At 41.0% G+C, this 12,108-nt stretch overlaps 2 protein-coding genes across 3 annotated transcripts in view; one reads left to right on the top strand and one right to left on the bottom strand.

Moving 5' to 3' along the window:
• Window positions 1–281, bottom strand: part of cd9a (CD9 molecule a) — a 7,599-nt gene extending 7,318 nt beyond the window's left edge. The window contains exon 1 of the mRNA XM_035665543.1: window positions 76–281. Within this exon, the coding sequence (XP_035521436.1) occupies window positions 76–144 (69 nt within the window). The 5' untranslated portion in view covers window positions 145–281. The remainder of the gene's footprint in view (window positions 1–75) is intronic.
• A 2,686-nt stretch (window positions 282–2,967) lies between these two features.
• Window positions 2,968–12,108, top strand: part of vwf (von Willebrand factor) — a 20,145-nt gene continuing 11,004 nt past the window's right edge. For both annotated transcript variants that reach the window (XM_035665216.1, XM_035665217.1), the window contains exons 1-25: window positions 2,968–3,157; window positions 3,277–3,328; window positions 3,428–3,571; window positions 3,711–3,813; window positions 3,929–4,137; window positions 4,414–4,535; window positions 5,799–6,018; window positions 6,101–6,223; window positions 6,311–6,422; window positions 6,537–6,583; window positions 6,681–6,817; window positions 6,944–7,082; window positions 7,493–7,593; window positions 7,676–7,871; window positions 7,963–8,178; window positions 8,450–8,696; window positions 8,797–8,891; window positions 9,164–9,315; window positions 9,408–9,511; window positions 9,592–9,730; window positions 9,815–9,949; window positions 10,266–10,412; window positions 10,516–10,656; window positions 11,640–11,738; window positions 11,837–11,993. In XM_035665216.1, coding sequence (XP_035521109.1) covers window positions 3,152–3,157; window positions 3,277–3,328; window positions 3,428–3,571; window positions 3,711–3,813; window positions 3,929–4,137; window positions 4,414–4,535; window positions 5,799–6,018; window positions 6,101–6,223; window positions 6,311–6,422; window positions 6,537–6,583; window positions 6,681–6,817; window positions 6,944–7,082; window positions 7,493–7,593; window positions 7,676–7,871; window positions 7,963–8,178; window positions 8,450–8,696; window positions 8,797–8,891; window positions 9,164–9,315; window positions 9,408–9,511; window positions 9,592–9,730; window positions 9,815–9,949; window positions 10,266–10,412; window positions 10,516–10,656; window positions 11,640–11,738; window positions 11,837–11,993 — 3,343 coding nt within the window. In that variant the 5' untranslated portion in view covers window positions 2,968–3,151. The remainder of the gene's footprint in view (window positions 3,158–3,276; window positions 3,329–3,427; window positions 3,572–3,710; window positions 3,814–3,928; window positions 4,138–4,413; window positions 4,536–5,798; window positions 6,019–6,100; window positions 6,224–6,310; window positions 6,423–6,536; window positions 6,584–6,680; window positions 6,818–6,943; window positions 7,083–7,492; window positions 7,594–7,675; window positions 7,872–7,962; window positions 8,179–8,449; window positions 8,697–8,796; window positions 8,892–9,163; window positions 9,316–9,407; window positions 9,512–9,591; window positions 9,731–9,814; window positions 9,950–10,265; window positions 10,413–10,515; window positions 10,657–11,639; window positions 11,739–11,836; window positions 11,994–12,108) is intronic.

Raw genomic sequence — 12,108 nt, 5'->3', positions numbered from 1 at the left:
CACACACACACACATTAAACACAGACAGGATGTGTATTTTTCTGAGATCGTTGCATTTCCTCGCTTCAAACTCACCCAGAATATCAGGTTGAAGGCAAACATCAGGTATTTGATGCACATCTCTCCTCCCGACAGCGCAGCCATGGCGGTACTTGAGCTATGGATCACACTTCTGCCGGTATCACCTTTTCTAAATCGACGGCAGAATTGAAGAGAAGACCTTCTAAATAACAGTCAGTATGCAGAATGAGGTTATTTCCCGACGCGCCGGCACTGATACGCGCGTCGTGCTGTGCGCGCCTGTAGTGGTCCGCCCCCACACATAACGGACTGCAAAGACAAAGCCTCCTGTAGCCTTCTCTCACTTTTTTTTTGTTTTATTTGGTTCCATTTTGTTTGCTTAAGATATGTCTATTCAAAAAACCATATCCTATACAATTCCTATAGTAGCCTATAGGGATTCTTTCTGGGACTTTTCAGTAATATAACGATGTTCACATTCTTTTAAGGCACTTTCCTCACTGTAATCGCACTCATGTTCTTATAAAGGGGCTTGGGGTGGATTTTGCCACTCTCAGTAGGGATTTTCAAGTTCTTGCACTATTTTATAAGTATCTTTAATGTCTTCAAAATAAGACTACAGAATACTTTATTTGCAAATTGCAGCCTCCTAGCCGAGGGAATGTAGCCTATGCACAGTGTGTGTCTTTCCTGCATACAATGATACAACAATGCACTGAGCAGCAGCCTGCTGGGGGCTTTTTGGTTGCAAGTTCCTGCAGCTCCCCGGGCAGTGCAATGACGTAATTCTGCCAGAATAAGACAGGCGCGTTCGCGGACTGAATGTACTGTACATGAATGAACACGGTGCACGAGCATGTCCGCGTGAGCTACGTCTTTCCCAGCTAGACAGCATACACAGATACTAAGTGACCACTCTCCTATTATTCAAAGCACCAGTTTGACTGTTTGTAGTATTATCTTGGTGTCTGTGCATGTTGTAGGATTTCACTTCATCAGGCTTTCTGCTATTGAACCCACACATGTATTTTTGTTTCAGCTAAATAAGAATGTTTTTATGTTTTAGATAACTGATTGTGAATACAGGCAAAAATTAAAAGAAACTGGCCACTATGAATAATTCATACCCACTAAATTTATTTATTTATTAGTTGTAACTAATGCTTTATTAATGGTTAATACATTATTTATTAATGCTTTGTAGATTAGTTGTAAGTCATTAAAACAAGAACTTCACCAGGAAGAAGCGTCCTTCTTATATGAGCACTTTATTAATGGCTTTTATAGGAAATCCACAACCCTTTATTAATGGCTTACTGAGATTTGCAAACTTTATGACTTTTTAGAAAGTGAGAAACCCATGAGTATAATACTAATAAACTTCAATTAATAGCCCAGGCTTTTATTTGGAACAGGTATCTATAAGGGAAAGCATTTAATTCCTTTTGCCCAAAACTCTTGCTCAGCAAAGATGGGAAATACTGTCAAACTGTTTATTTAAACCAGTATCAATATAACATATCAATTACGAATCTTTCATTTGATACTTTTGCTGCTTGTGGTTTCTGTAAAATGAACGGAACGATTGAATTGTGGAGAATCTAACTGATCTAACAATGTGTACAATATTCACATTGACAAGTTTAAATATTAATATTTGTGTAGGCGATCTGATCAGCTTAGAACTTGCTCAAGTGGACGACCCAGTGGGCTTTAAGAGGTTTTATACATCCAATCCAAAGAATTTCTATAAAATCCAGACCAGGTGTCTAATTGAGACCTGCGTTTAAGATTTAAGGTAGTTATTACTGGATTACCAACATTAATAACTGCTTTGTTATCAAATAAAACATACAGATAAATATTATTACTAAATATTTTAAAGGTTTTGCACACAGCCGTTTTCAGTTATTCTGACTGATTAGACCTCTTCTCAGATTGAATGTGGGTGGCTCTGAGTGTCACAATGTCAGCCAATTTGTTGTCCAATATTTCTTGTCATTTAAGACCTCCAGTAACCGCTGTGTTCCCACCATTCCCCATCACCTGATCTCCCCAGCCCACCTACATACCTGTGCCCACTTCCAGCATTTCTGTGGAAAGTGCCCAAGGGCACAGTGTGCACATCCCCCCACAGTCTGCAGAACAGATCTTTTCACAGCAGACATTTTTGGCATGTCATAGCAGGAAAACCACAGGTGTAATTGATAACATTAGGGCACCTTGACACCTATTCCCACAGATGTTTTCACTTAATACGCCCATGCCATCTTCCTGACTCACTTGTTGATTTTGTTGTCACTAGACAACTTATAGTGTTATCATTATATTGAATCAGGTATTTCCAGCACAGCTCCACCCAACATCAACCTTAAAACAGAGCACACTGTTGTGAAGTGTTACTAGAATTGGATAGGAATAGATTTAGACTCACAAAACAGAGGTTTTAGTGGTTACAGATATAAAAGGTTGACTTGTTTATATTTGGGAGTGTGACACTGATTGTGAATGTTTGTCTGTCTTTGTCTTTTAGTCAGATGATCGGTGAAGTTTGCACCTGAGAGTGCTGAACCGTACATGTTCCCAGTGTGAGTGTGTGTAATTTTGGCGCAGCTTAGTCATGTGTTTGTGAATTTGGCACCACCAAAGCAGGGTGATTGCGTGAGATATCTCCAGTAAGTGTGTTTTCCACAAGAATTGTTTGGGTTGGCGCCGATACAGCTACGCATGTGTAGACTAATCACTCAGCCAGGCGATCAGTGAGCATATCCTGGTATTGTCCTGCTAAGTGTGTTTGATGGTGTCAGTCTACAGACACAGAGTTGTGGACAGAATGATATTCTGCTCTTTTTGACATAACCTGGCAAGGGGAGGGATCTCAATGATGACTGGGCGGGGGTCTGTTCTTTGCTATAAAGTAGAGCTTCCAGGGTGGTTGAGGGTCTGTATGTGCGACAAAGTATATGACCCTCTTCTCAGGTTGCTTGTTTGACACAGACCATCACACTGTCACTGTCACGTCATTATGTCTTGACTGTGTGAGGTCTAAAAGTAAAACATTTGGATTCTCTGATTTTGGATTGTGTTAACCTTTTCTTTGCATCTCTGTGGATTAACTGGGTCTGGAGCCATGGAGGTAGGACTTACTGGACTTTTGGATAACTGAAGAAAGCTTTTTTTTAAAAACACAGTACAAGGAGTATTGTGATATTGAAATGGTGATGATAATGAAAAGCATATTCATATGTATTTCAGGTGTGTTTGAAGAGGTATTTGCAAGAAATATGGGTTATCCTGCATCTGACAGGTGAGTATTACATCAGATCATTTGGTCACTTAATTAATATGTTCAATATTTCCTCCTTCTTCAGTAAATTGCATATTGGTGTGTTCTGCATGTCTCCAGCTTGCGTGGCAGGTATGACAGGGCGATGCAGTCTGTTCGGACGACACCATGTTCACACGTTTGATGGGGTTTTATATGAGTTCCCCGGAGACTGCAGCTACCTTCTGGCTGGAGACTGCAACCATCGCTCCTTCACACTGCTGGGTGAGTCACGCTCACACAGTTCAATAAAGAAACAAACAGATTTTAATTTTAAAGGCATTTGATGCTCATCCAGTAGCTCAGTGTCCTGTGCGTAGTTCTCAAACAGTGTATGTACTTAAATAAAGTGTTTAATCTGCAGGCGATTTTGTCAATGGCAAAAGAACTGGAGTCACTTTGTTTCTGGGGGACGCCTTTGAGCTGCACCTGTCTACAGATGGACGGCTCTCGCAAGGAGAAAGAAGGTTGAGAAATTTAAGTTCTCATGCAAAAATCAATCAATCAATCAATTATATGTGTATATATGTTGACTTACTGCAGAAAAAAACACCAAATATTTTATGTGTGTCTCCATTTTAGACTGTCTCTGCCCTATGCATCTCACTCTGTGTTTGTGGGCTCAGAGCTTGGCTCATATAAACTCTGGAGCGAGGAGTTTGGCTTCACTGTTACCATTGATAATGCAGCTAATATCGCCTTGACAATGACCAAACACCATGCCAACCGCACCTGTGGCCTCTGTGGCAACTTCAACTCTGTATCAGCTGATGAATATACTGCTCAAGAAGGTAAGATCATGCAGGGAAATGGGTAGAGTCAAAAGTCTGTAACTGTGCATATAGGGAATATGTGAATACCAGAGAGTGAAACTAAGAACAAAACTAAGTTTATTATTACTGGAATCTAGGAAATGATTTGAGTCACCAGCACTCAGCAACAGGAAGACTAGCAGTCAGTACAGGAAAAGATAACAAAGGGTAAAAGAAAGCAAGAGAAACAGTGTTGGTAGGATGAGATTAAGGAGAAATCTTTCAACTTGTGTGTGTGTTTCTGTGTGTTTTTAGGATTCCTAACAGAGGACAGTTACGACTTCGCAAATTCATGGGCAGTGAAGGGGGCCGGTCAGTCATGTCGACGTGTCTCAAATCCCAGCCAATCCTGTAACAGCACCAAAGAGACTTCAGCGGTGAGATGACAATTTATACACTTGTGTCAGGAACTCTCTAGGGATGCCATTACATTTTACATTTCAGCAAACCATCTGAAAATGAACAGAAATTTCTCGTTATAATATGAAACCTTTTATTTAGGGAAGCAGCCCACACAAATTTAGGCACATTAAGGCATGACAGGATCTGAACATTTTGATGTTAGAGTGTTTGGCATTCAGTGAGTATTATTTTTAGTGCTCAGAAATTCAACTGCAACTCACAAACCAAAGGATCTCTGTCTCTCGCTGCATACATTATTTCATGCTAGTGTATCACTAGTAAGTAGTCATAATTGGACTTGTGCTGATGATATATCAAAATGTTGGACTGGTATTGTCAAATAATTATTGAAATATTTTTTTTTGTGTAAAAAATTCTAAAAGCTATATTTTGAGCTATTATTACACTCTCATACACTGCTCTGGTGGCGTAAAGTGCTAACTGTGAACCACAACGGTTCATATTCAACCGGGAGTCTGTTGCATGTCATTACCCATCTCATCTCTCTCTCCCCTCAGTTCCGGACACTTCACCGCTTAGAGATATCTAATAGAGGCATGAAATCTCATTCTACTGCAGGCGTTGTGGGTGGGCTAGCATGAAAAATCACCCAGGTTTAGTGAGAACATTTTGTGCAATAGGAACACCCACATGTGAAAAAACAGTATTAAATACATGTTAGTGTGAAACTATCGACCTTCAATAACGGCAAGTCTGACCTATTTCCTGTGTCTCTGGAGAAAAGGTTATGTGCTCTTTTATTGCGTAACTTTTTCCAGTCCAAAGTCTGGGAACAACTGGGAATTGAGAATATTAATTTAAAGATATCTTTACTGATATTATTTATAATAAGTTCAGCTGTTACTTGTAGACTTTTATCTCTCAAACTTATTTTATGGTCTTCAAATCATCAATCTTCTGTTTGCATTATAGCAACACTAGTAGCTGTTATTGGTGTATTAACATATTTTTTCCCCCATTTTAAAACCTACCTACCAGAAGTTTTTTCCTAGAATCTATTGTCCCTTATTTGCATGAGCTGACAATACAGGATAGCTCATGATAAGACAAGAATGCTAATATTTTCAGTCATTTTTTTGTTTGTTTGTTTTAGTAACAAAAACCTGTAACCACTAAAATCAAACTTCACTATCGACTATAGTATGAAGAACTGTTTTCTTTGGCCTTAAATAATAGAATCCCCCTTTATTTAACCACATCACTCACTTTTTTTCTAGATTTTATCAAGCTGCAGCGTGTTGCAAACGTCTAGTGTGTTTCTGCACTGTGCCCACCTGGTCTCTCCTGAGGCGTTCCTGATGCTGTGCCAGGAGGAGGCATGTCACTGTGACCAGAAGGACAGGGAAGACTGTTACTGTCCAATACTGTTGGAGTATGCTCGCACGTGCCACGCACACGGGATGCTTCTTCATGGCTGGCTGGAGGAGAGCCAGTGCTGTAAGTTTGTCTGTCAGTGAGAAGGTAGTTACAAGCTATGAAGTTACATTAATAATCTAAATTTGTGTATTTGTGTGTTCAGTCCCCAAGTGTCCAATTGGGATGCAATACAGTGAATGCACCAAGTCTTGTTCCACAACCTGCCATAGTCTCAACATCCAGGAGGTCTGCAAGGAAGAGTGTGCCGATGGCTGTACATGCCCTGGTAACCTCCCACTCACTATATCTTCATCTTTCTCTCTCATTTTCTCTGTTGCTTGTAGTGCTAACATTGTGTGTATTTGTTTTTCAGTGGGTAAGGTTTTGGATGGTAATCGCTGTGTGGAGGTATCTCAGTGTTCCTGTGTGCACATGGGACGACATTTCCCTCCAGGATCCACTATCTCTCAGGACTGCAACACTTGGTGAGAGGGCAATATACATGCAGAAACATGTATGAATACACAGATACCTAAATATTGCTTTACAGATACATGAGAAATATAATGCTTCCTCACTAAATTGTCTCTTTTCTGCAGTGTGTGTCGTCACGGTTCCTGGGAATGCACTAATGAAGGTTGCCCTGGTGAGAGAGATGTACAGTAGTAGTCAATGCACGGACTTACACATTCTACTGGTAAAATAAAGTCCTGGGTTGCTAATTTCTTTTCTGGTGTGTATAGGTGAGTGCTTGGTGGTGGGCCAGTCTCACTTCAAGACCTTTGACGATAAGTTCTTCACCTTCATTGGTCACTGTCAGTACCTGCTGGCAAGAGACTGCACAGATAGTGGGTTTTCCGTCATTGTTGAGAATGTACAGGTAATGGATTTTGGAATTTAGGAGAGCTGGGGACTTAGACGCATTACATGAATATTTTTTCTGTCACTTTTCTGTCACAAGCTGCTTGTCATCTACAGTATTTCCGCTGCTGGTATTGTGTTTCAGTGTGCAGATGATCAAGATGCAGTGTGCACACGCTCAGTGACGCTCAGCCTGCCCTCTCTGGAGGACATGACAGTGAAGCTGAAGCATGGAGGAGTTGTCTCTGTCAACAGCATGGACATCCAGACCCCGATGCATCACGGTATGACAATTTGGTAGAATAGTGGATAAGATCTACATTTTATAGTCCCTCTCAGCATATTGAATTATACTCTAGGCTATATGCTTTTATACTTACAATAAGGCAAATAAAGTATAGCAGAGAATGTACTGAATTTATTGTACAACCTATTATACTACTACTATATTCTGAAGAGGGCAACATATTGGCTCAAAGCTACAAAAAAAAAGAAACTGTTTCCATCATGATGAGGTCCAGTCAACATCAGCATGTAAACATCAAATCAAAATTAATCAATTTGAATATCTTTGTTGGCCAGATTTCTTGTGATTGGTGATACTGTAAGAATACTGCTATTTATTGTTTTAACTGTTTACATTAATGTTATATTAAATTCAACTAGTCAGTTCCCCGTGTGTGCAACTTTGCAGGCCATCTGCACATCCAGAGAACTGTTCAGTCTTCTGTGCGTGTGAAGTTTGGAGAAGACCTTCGTCTGGACTGGGATGGACGGGGCCGCGTGCTTTTAAAGGTAGAAATAATTTGGATGGATAAAGGTATTTATTATTTTATCTTCAGCAAACAACTTTACTGAATTCTGTCCGACTCTCCAGCTGGGGCCGCGATGGGCAGGGCAGACATGTGGTCTCTGCGGTAACTTCAATGGTAACCAAGGTGATGACTTCTTGTCTGGATCTGGTCTGGTTGAGGCGGGTCCTCAGGTGTTCGGCCAATCATGGAGGATTAACGGAGACTGTGAATCCACCCACAGACATGAGAATGATCCATGCACCATTAACCCCAAAAGAGGTATACACACCCATGCAGATGCACACATACAAACATCACCACAAAATAACAACAATAAAATAACCTCTAATCCTCCTATTCCACCTTTCAGTGCGTTTTGCAGAAGAAGCATGTTCAGTGATGATGGCAGACGTGTTCAGTCCATGCCACTTTCTGGTGAACCCGGGTCCGTTCCAGCGGTTTTGTCGTTATGATGTGTGTGCGTGTGGGGACGGTGAGGAGTGCCTCTGCTCTGCTCTGTCAGCCTATGCAGCTGCCTGCAATGCCAGAGGAGTGCTGCTTAACTGGAGGTCTCCCTCACTCTGCGGTAACTCTTACACTGAACTCAGTTACAGCTGATAATTCACACGCACATACACTGGTAAACATACACACATTTAATTCATTCACCATTTTTAGAGGAAGCATTATTGTAGAGCAAGTCAATACAAAACTGGATAAAACATAAGCACCACATAAAAATCTGTCTATTTGATTATTGGTATCATTAAGAGTACAATATCAATCATCACAACCAACAATTTATCATTAAAAAAGCTTAATAGATGCCTAACTTTCCCCTTATTTGATTTTGGCAGAGCTGGAGTGTACTGGGGGCCAGGTGTATGAGGCCTGTGGGAGTGTGTGTGACCGGACCTGCCGTGCTCTGGCTGGGGCTGAGGCAGGCTGTGAGGGGGAGAGGGTGTGTGAGGAGGGCTGCTTTTGTCCTGCTGGAAAGTACCTGAGTGACTCTGGAGAATGTGTGACAGCTGACCTGTGCACCTGCCTGCATGATGGACAGCTCTACCAGCCTAATGACGTCTTCGCGGATCACAACAGCATCTGGTCAGTGCATATTCACAAACTATGTTAATTATAATAAGCTAACAGACATCGTGTTTCATTGTCTCACTTTTTGTGTGTTTTTCTTTGCTTGTGTGTGCAGCTACTGTGAGAATGGCTCCATGCGCTGCAGCTCTCCTGAAATGAGTACTTTACTGTCTGACCTCTTCTATGACGATGACCTGGCACCATCCAGAGGTACAATTTCAGTAGCTCTATTGAATGTCCATGTGTTTCGTGATTTGTATAATCAACTATCCCTATGGTATCTTTCATTTCCATTCTTCATTTAATATGAGACTTTGCTGCCCTTAAATGCAATGAACAACTGGGTCAGTCCTGTTAGTTTTATTTGGCAATTGAAGTGAAACTGCTTTATTATCATTTGTGACTGCCCAGTTAGTTTTGTATTTCAGGAACTGACTACCAACTTCCTGTAACCATCTACATTTTGGTTTTTGTGTATACAGAGCGCCGGTCAGCCCAGTGCCCTCCTCCGCTAATCCGTGCAGAGTGTGATGCAAGAGAAAAAGGCCTTGAGTGTGCCAGGACCTGCCAGAATCTGGATCTGCCCTGTGTCAGCCTTGCCTGCATCCCTGGCTGCCTCTGTCCACCTGGCACAGTAGGTGATGTGTTATCTTTGTGTGCGTGTGTTTGTTGCATATAAAAACATCTAAAATAGAACATTCTGATTGATTAGCGAATTGATTTCAGGTACGTCACCGCAGAGACTGCATTGCACCCGAACAGTGTCCCTGTTACCATAACAACAGGCCATATGCATCAGGACAGACCATCTCAGTGGACTGCAACACCTGGTAAAAAGGATTATTTGCATACATGATTTTGAAGCGCAATACCCGCACTGGGCTTGCTTAACAGGCTGTTTTGTTTACAGTGTGTGTAAGAACAGGAAGTGGCACTGCACAGAGAAGTTGTGCGATGGTGTGTGCCGCACTGTGGGGGAGGGGCATTACATCAGTTTTGATGGCCTAAAATACTCCTTCCCTGGCCTGTGTCAATATGTCCTGGTTCAGGTAAGAGACAGAGAGATCCAAAATAGATCCAGACTCTCTATACTTTCCCTACATTGTCTGTTTTCTGCTTTTTACTTTCAATAGGATATGTGTAACGGAGAGGAGGGTTCATTCAGAGTGCTGGTGGAGAATGAGGCCTGTGGAATTGTGGGACATCGCTGTGCAAAAGCTATCACGATATTTTACCAGGGAGGGTTGATTGTAATGCAAGCTGGAGAGGTAACACACTCACAAGCACGCACATACCAGCTTATGTGATTCAGTGTGTCATAGGCATAAAGTGCCAAGTCCAGATGGACACCACAGATACTGTTGCATCGGTGAAAGACAGCATAGTCCCTTTTGCATAAAACATTTACATATTAATCTAAAAAGATTTGCAATTTGAACATTTTATCAGACACATTCATTACTCATTTACATTGAGAGTTTGATAATAGTCTTTTGATAATTGAATTGCTCGAAACCAAACATTTCAGACTTGACCTGTGAGTATCCCATATGCATCCATGGTTGCCATCTTTCTCTCTCACAGGTGAAAATGAAGAGGCCTGTGCTACAGGGCTCACAGGTGGAGATTGTGCGATCTGGTCAGTTTTATACCCTGCTGCTGGGGAAACACATCTCCCTCAGCTGGGACAAGGGAACTCGCCTTCTGGTTCACATCTCAGCCACATACAGGGTACTAATGTATTATAACACTACTTTTGATGTTTGTTTTATACACGTTTTTTTTTTTTTTTAACATGTCCTTTTTGTTGCACACATTTTTTATTTGTATGCAGGGCCGGGTGTGCGGTCTGTGTGGTAACTTTGATGGAAACGTCAACAATGACTTAATGAGCAGTAACAACCAGCTGGAGGTTGACTCCTCACACTTTGGGAACTCCTGGAAGGTTATTCCCAGCTGTGCTGATGTAACACAGGTAAAGTCTGGTCTTAAATTAAATGGGGGATTCTCTTTTGTTTTATATTATTTTATTATCCATCTTGAGATTTCTGCAACACCAATGGAGGTGAATTGAATTTTGTCCATGCTGCTCACAGCGTTTAGAAATTAATTTTAATATAAATTAACTGCATCTCTTTCTAGGCACAATGTTCCCACTGTGAACAGTTTTCACTGGAACGGCTTTATACCAAAGAAATTCTCCCTGGAAGTTTTATATGTTTATATGTACTTAGACATGTCTTGTTGATAGAGTTAAATATCTCCTGTGAAATCCAATATAGCCTAAAAAACAGGCACTTGTTTATAATCATAATTTACATGCTTATTATAGTCTTTTTTTAGTAACCTATAAGAGCTATAGTTTTAAAATAATAAAATTAAGTTTTGGCTTGATTATAACATGAATAAATCATTGCGCAAAACCCTCAAGTTAAGTCAAGTCAAGTCAAGTCAAGTTAAGTCAAAGCCAAGTATGGGGAACATGGTTTATATGTGGCCTGACTGAGGTTGACCTTTGGTGCCACTGCAATACTTTGTCCGCCCCATGAAGGACAATTTAAGTAACTCTATTTATATGACTGGCTTAGATGTGGCTATATACAGTAAGGTTCCATACATGGTCCTGTTCTGCCACCCAGGGCTTTTTTTTCTTGTTTGTTGGCACGTACAAGCATACCTGGTGGGCTGCCAAGTGGTGAGATGATAAATTTGATAAAAACTGAAGCAGACTCCATGTTTACTGTGATGGATTACCTACCTCAGGCAAGTCTGTGTAAGTTGGGTTTTGTACCATATTGACGTGAGTCAAAAAACAGTGACTGCCTGGAACGTTTGAAATCAACTTTGTAACATAAATTATGCTTTAATAGTTTGCCATCATGTATGCATGCTAAAAGTATGATTTGTAGTTAATGTTCTGAAAAAAAACTAAATTTTACTGTGTTCTTGTGTGTATAGATGCCCGCTCCTTGCAGTGACAACATTGTCAAGTTGGTAACAGTGGAGCAGTCGTGTCGTCTGATCACTGGTCCTCTGTTTAGAGAATGCAACAGCCAGGTGAGTGTGTTTTACACACACACACACACATTTTTGACACACCCATTGTTAGGTTCATGCACTTAGTCCTCGCTTCACCTTTTCCTGTGCATCTCTAGGTGGATCCAGAGCCATATGTAGAGATGTGTGTGGAAGCAGCATGCTCTTGTCCATCAGTGGGCGACTGTGCATGTTTCTGTGATGTTATCGCGGCCTATGCTCAGACCTGTTCAGAGAGGGGTGTATCCATCAGCTGGAGATCCAATGATCTTTGCCGTGAGTTTGAAGAATTTCATGGCTGAAATATGCTTTGTTGTTATGAGTAACAGACATTGTCTCTCACATTTTGAAAATACATTTCATTTGTATAGCGCCAATTCATAACAGAAGT

This window comes from Morone saxatilis, unplaced genomic scaffold (genome assembly GCF_004916995.1).
Source record: "Morone saxatilis isolate NCDOM2014 unplaced genomic scaffold, NCSU_SB_2.0 Contig2, whole genome shotgun sequence".
Lineage (NCBI taxonomy): Eukaryota > Metazoa > Chordata > Actinopteri > Moronidae > Morone > Morone saxatilis.
Note: the sequence above shows the minus strand (reverse complement) of the source record. Positions and strands in the feature narration are given on the sequence as shown.